The following is a 6,185-nucleotide window of genomic DNA, read 5'->3' on the forward strand; positions in this document are numbered from 1 at the left end:
GTCTAAATCCAGCAACTAGATCTGTGCTAATCAAACATTAAATAATTAAGTTTAAGGTGGCATATACTGATCTCCGTTTAGGTTTTGTGCTATCAAACATTAAATAATTACTAATTAAGTGCTAATTACATGGTGATGATTGCTCCCGGCAGAGGTCCCTCTGGATCATGCACCTTTATATACCAAACATTTTTTTTATTTGTTAGAGCATCTCCAAATGAGATGTCAAATTTTAAACATAATATTTAAATTTATAAGCTTATGTGCCACTTTGATTTTTTTTGAAAAAAATTATTCTCAAATTTAAACCGAAGATCATTACATTGTTTACTCTTCATAATTGCAAAAGTATTTTTAGAACAATAATAATTAAAAAGGTGATAAAAAAAAACATTTACTAATCACTAAAAATAAATTTTGAATTTGATAGCAATTCACATCATGCAACATAAGATTTGGCATTACAGTTGGAAAACACTAATGCTGCCTTTTTTTACTGTTATTGTTGATGTGAATATTTTGACTTCTTCTTTGGAGATGCTGTTAGGTGATCCATGCAAAATGATATAAATTATATAGTCTATATTGGAAGAAAGTTGGCTAGGTTTCTCCTTTCACTAATGTAGGATTCTTTTACCTTCACATCCTCACACACTCCCTCACGTGTGACGAATTTTCAAGCTAAACACGTGGACAACACGAATTGGGTGACGTGGAGCATGTGTAGCCGTTAGGCTTCACACGTAGGTCAACCTACTATGATACCATGAAAAAAGTTGAAGTTCCATTATTAAAATCAATTGGCAATATATGGAGCAGCCCGACCTTTTATAAGCCCTTGCAAAGTTCTTTTTTTTATCGATGTGAAACTCCTTTACTTTCACATCGCCACAATATTAAATAAACTATATCTTATAAAGTTATATTTATTTATTAAATCAAAAAATTAAGAAATAAACAATATTTTGCATGAGGTGCATCAGTGCATGTATTTTTATTTTTTTTTCCAACAAAAGTGCTTGTTATATATTGATTCAAACATTTTATATGATTATATGGTATGCATGTAAAATCAAAGGTATGCTCGCCCAGCTTTAAATCTTTGTATTTTAACTTCCTGCAAGGTTTTCTCTGGGATTAATGTCCTCTTTTGCTGGCTGGATCGGGAAAAGACTAATCATCTACGTTTCCGATCATGCTCAAACTAGATTGAATTCAATCATAGCCAATGCAGTTTGCAGCTACACACACACACACATTTGTTTGACTTAAAAGTAGGATTGCCTAAACCAACTGAGCATGAGGTTTGTGACCTAGTTAGTTAAAAACATTCATTTATGTTCTTGAGATATTGAGTCCGATTCTCCATTTCCAATATCGTATCAATCAGTGGATGCACTGGTCTCAGACCATCATATACGAAAGGTTTACATGTGTATATGCTAATTGAACGTGTGAAATATATTAATTTCAAGTACAAGTTGAAGAAGTTTGTTCATCGTGATGGTTCAGTTTGGAAAATAGTGCTAACAATTACTTGATGGAGGAAAATTAACACCACCACCACCCTAAGGCTGAAACACAAGTGAATTTCACAACGGTTTAAAACCTTATAGGCCCATTCCTTATGGCACGAATAGATCTATTTTCTTTCACTCTTTGTAGCAAATCAACTCAATGACCATTCGAAGACTGACCACAAAATTTCAAAAAATAAATAAAAAATCTCTCTCGCAGTTCCTGACCCATCCTGACATTATATATATATGATCATATTTATCATATTAGTAATAGGATAATGCCTGTGTTTCATTTATGGGAACCTATTTGTCCCCTCATTTATGATTAACGTATCTTCATTATACAAACATTATAATTTAAACTGTTCATTCTCTTTATTATCATGTAAAGATCGTATATGGGGTAAAAATATATAAGAATTAAATCATTCTATTTGGAGACCGTTTAGCCATTCATATGCATTAAACTAATCAATGGTTAATTGATAACAAGTAGCTTTGGCTTTCATGGCCTTCACTTTTGTACTGTTTTTTTCTTCGTTTGAATGAGAATCTCTGTCACTTACATACAAAAAGGGATAATACTTACATTCCTCCTTTGGGGAAGGAGCTCATTCCCCTTACGAAAAACATGTCTTAACTGTACAAATTTCATAATCGGACTCATTCAATTTTTTTTATCTTCATTTGACAATCATCCTTACAAAAATCAGAAATCATTTAGTCATTCAAATGTATGAGAAAATCGAGAGGTAGGTATCAAATAATATATTCATGATGAACCATCCATCTGTTTGATATGTTTGGATGATTAAAAAATCTCGAATTTGAATGATCATTTTTGTATCAGTGATCTTCAACTGAAGATTAATAAATTGAACGGTTTCGATCGTTATTTTATTTGATCAAAGTAAACGTTATTCGCAGATAGAAGGATATGTGCATCATCACATACAGATGCAAGTATTAAAAACATTCATCTTAACATAGTTTCACTCACAAGCGCCAAAATGGTTAACGCTGATCCGATTCAATTAATCATGTTTGACATGCATGATCATGTGAACCGTGAACACCGTATGTACTACGAGAATAAATTATTTGTTGGAATTGCTTATAAAGAAATTATTCACCAAGTTATACAGAAACAAACAGAAAACTAGAATATATTCAACTCAATAAAAATCCCACCCTGCTGCATGAAAGTAAGGCTGCACAGCAAGGATTTTACATCTTAAACCGTAAATAAGAAAATCTTGTTGCACCACTTGTACTAAGACATGCAAGCATGAAGCATGCAATTCTCAATTCGCATGCACTACGTTCGAACCACAGTAAATAAACTCAACATCTTACAAATCCACTTAACTTCAACTAGATAGAAGCAGTTCGAGCTAGCAAATTATCTCCAAATGGAAGACCGAGGAGAAAAAAATTCCCACTTCTGGATGATGCCATCTTCAATGGACTAATTTGTACAAGGACAGTCCAAATTAATCTTACACACCGAGAGATCGGAGAAAGAACCGAACTTTCTCTTTGACGATAAGTGTGTAGGATAAGTGCTCTACTGCTAAAGCTATCAGTAATTTCCGGCTCATAAATCTAAGTGGAATTCAAATGATTAGAAGTGAAGGGTACGTAGTATCTGCTACCTAGCTAGCCCACTAATTAAAAATATCAAGGATGATCAATCAAGGTCATGAGACTAGCTAGTATATATAATAATTAATCGTATCTACAAATTAACGACCTAGAGATCGATCGAGAGGGAGATCATTCAAGGCTCTTGTTTGAGGAACATGGAAGGAGCAAAGTCCTGCAAAAGTCCATACTGATCAGCAGCTGCATGAGGCAGTTGATATTGCTGCAGATGATGATTAGGGTTTCGTGACGATCCCTGATTAACATTGCTACTGATCATGTATTGGGGCATTTGAAACAAGAGTTCCTGAGGAAAGGTAGAGCTCGGGCCACCAGCAGCCAAGTTCGACAGGTTTAGCATAGAAGGTGGGAACAATGCTGCAGCCGCATTTCCTCTTAGGTTTGCTGGAAGTTGGTGGTTGTGCTGGCCTTCATATGTCGTAATCACAGTAGATGGGTCCTCGTACGACCTCTCTACGCGTTTCTTGACCCCGCATTTTTGTGTCGTGCATCGGTAGTAGCTTCTACAATGGAGAACCGCAGTACATATATAATTAGAGAGTCGTGCTCAAATCAAACTTAATTTGTTAGGCTTTTTTGTCAAAAAACTTTTTTCAGTTTTACTACCAAACAAATTAAGAAATGGCGGATTAATTGATTAAAAGGGTTCTTCTTGATTTAATTTAGCTTCATTACCCAATACACAATTTGCGAGATATATTAGTATATAGGACTAATATTTGGGATCATATATAACAAATTAGTCAACCTTTGGTTTTAGTGATTAGTATGTCTTTTGCATGACTTTTTGGCACAGTTTGGTGGAGTAAAATTTAAAAAATAAATTAAATCCTTGAAAACTATAGCACATGAATGAAACAAACTAATCAACTTTCGAATATATTGCTTATTTTTCCTGTTTAAGGGTTTTTCTTGGTGGGTTCTTTCAAGTGCAAACAAAGAAATAGCTAGGAATTAAAACATTATATATCCATTAATTACCTTGGAAATGGACTATTTTTCACAGCTTTTTGTCCATATTTTCTCCATCTGTATCCATCTTCTAGATGATCAACCTCACTCTTGGTCATGAAGGCAAATCGTGGCTCTTTTTGCTTTTTCTCTCCCTTCTTTTTTGCTGGTTTGCTCCTGTATGGTCATCAAATATATCAAACATGATCAGATCAGGTATATGTGCATGTCATTAATTACCCAGACTAATTTTTTTTAATTGATACGAGCGATAGGGGAGATTCAAACTCAGGACCTCAAATGAAAGAAGAATTACTCTTAACCAACTGAGGTACAAACCTCCTTGCAACCTAAGACAGTATTAATATGTATTCAGTTCAAACTTACACTTTCTTAGAGCTATCTCCATCTTCTGATGACCCTTTTGGCTGCCTATCTTTCTTATTCTTACCACAGTCCTTATCAGCATCAGCCTCAGCTGAAGAAGAAGACACTGAAGAGTTTGGCGTCAAAGGAGTTTCACCGCCGCCGCCTCCAAGATGATCAACAGCGTTTTGATTGCCTTCAACGGATGAAAATAGTGCTTCAGATGTTGAAGATGACAAGCCAAAAGCCGTGGCAAGTGAGTTATAGTCCACAGATCCTTTCGAACACTCTGTGAAGTTCATGTATGGAGGATTCACATCAAACCCTTGCAAATTTTGGTGGTCGTTGATGCTGACCGTCCCACCATTGAGGTGTTCATGAGCTTCATACTGAAATAGGTCATGGTAGTAGAGGTCTTTAGGTTCATGATCAGACATGGAAGAAAGATGGGTTTAGACAAGGGAATTAAACTATGGAGATTGGAGGACTGCTACTCTTTGATTCAAGACTTGAAATTTCTCCCTCTGGATATGGTTTGGTTTGGAGAATACAATATATATATATATATATATATATATATATATATAAAATAATGGAGAGAGAAAGAGTGAGCCTATAAGTTTGAATGGACTTTGCTAGCTATCACTTTTATGGAGGAGGTTGACAAAGCACCTTCCAATTGGGAGGACCAAAAAGTGACTCCTCAAACGGAAACATTGTTAGTCCTTTGCTACTCCCGTTTATTCATACGAATAAAGTTACAAATATTGAAGGCATCATATTCCTCGACAACTTTAATTGATAATACAGTACTCGTTACATGATTGATACGATTAATTCTTAGTTCTTAATTTAAAGTATCGTATAGTATGATCACTATAAATATAGAGGATGGATACGTAGCATCATTTTTTGCATAGTTTTTTACATACATTTTGGAGTCTATTTTTATATTATATTTCAACGATTCAAACCGTCTATTTTTTAGAAATATTATGTACATCAAAAATCACCAAAATTTGAAATTATATGATCATTGGATTAAGGGTTTAGGGTTTCTTTGTATAACCGTATTCATCCTTTTTTTTTATTTTTTTTATTACAAATGAATGTCTTAATGATTTAAAACATGCCTTTGACGATTGTGCAAATATTGATTGTGCAAAACATGCCTTTGACGATACTACTGGCGTAATATTTAAGTAAACTATACCACTTAAATAACAAAAATCACATATAGTAATATGTGATTAGATTTAAATAACGTGACCTTCCAGGTACAAATTTTATTTTATTTTATTTAAAATTTTGACGGTTCGATATAACGACAGAAGATGAAAACGTGCAGTACAGTTAAACGGGTAGTTTTATTCTCATGGACTATTAGAAATGTAATTAGCACAAATAAAATGCAATCCAACAATCTAATTTTATTGCTCATTATAAATATCTCTAAGTAAAAATAAAAAAAGTAGGGCAAATTTATGTACAACGATAATTTTACAAAGCTCGGGAGAACAGTTTGTATGACATAAATTTACTGTTATAGTGACATTTTGTGTAATGTAAAAAACCTACCACATATTTTTATGTTATTAACACGCGACGTCACGTGACGACAAATTAGTCCCATGCAAGCCCTTCCGGATGATTTCCATGTGTGGTCAATTGTTCAAAGTTTTA

General features: G+C 34.0%; 1 protein-coding gene across 1 annotated transcript; it reads right to left on the reverse strand.

The window, feature by feature from the left end:
- Positions 1-2,670: 2,670 nt before the first annotated feature.
- Positions 2,671-4,954, reverse strand: LOC103951248 (WRKY transcription factor 71). Its single transcript, XM_048582233.1, has 3 exons — positions 4,524-4,954; positions 4,167-4,313; positions 2,671-3,688 (listed from the first exon to the last, which is right to left on the reverse strand). The coding sequence occupies exons 1-3, from the start codon at positions 4,937-4,939 to the stop codon at positions 3,301-3,303; spliced, it is 951 nt and encodes a 316-aa protein (XP_048438190.1). The 5' UTR covers positions 4,940-4,954; the 3' UTR covers positions 2,671-3,300.
- Between the last annotated feature and the right edge of the window lie 1,231 nt (positions 4,955-6,185).

Source organism: the organism of the source record quoted next, unplaced genomic scaffold (assembly GCF_019419815.1).
Source record: "Pyrus x bretschneideri cultivar Hongxiangsu unplaced genomic scaffold, Pyrus_bretschneideri_v1 Contig19, whole genome shotgun sequence".
Taxonomy (NCBI): domain Eukaryota; kingdom Viridiplantae; phylum Streptophyta; class Magnoliopsida; order Rosales; family Rosaceae; genus Pyrus; species Pyrus x bretschneideri.

What these genes read in the sequence shown, in the direction of transcription:
- LOC103951248 (XM_048582233.1), bottom strand. Translation starts at nt 4,939, where the DNA reads ATGTCTGATCATGAACCTAAAGACCTCTACTACCATGACCTATTTCAG. An exon ending in GGAGATAGCTCTAAGAAAGT is followed by an intron (nt 4,314 to 4,523) that starts GTAAGTTTGAAC and finishes ATGACCATACAG; the next exon opens with GAGCAAACCAGCAAAAAAGA. An exon ending in AAAAATAGTCCATTTCCAAG is followed by an intron (nt 3,689 to 4,166) that starts GTAATTAATGGA and finishes TCTCCATTGTAG; the next exon opens with AAGCTACTACCGATGCACGA.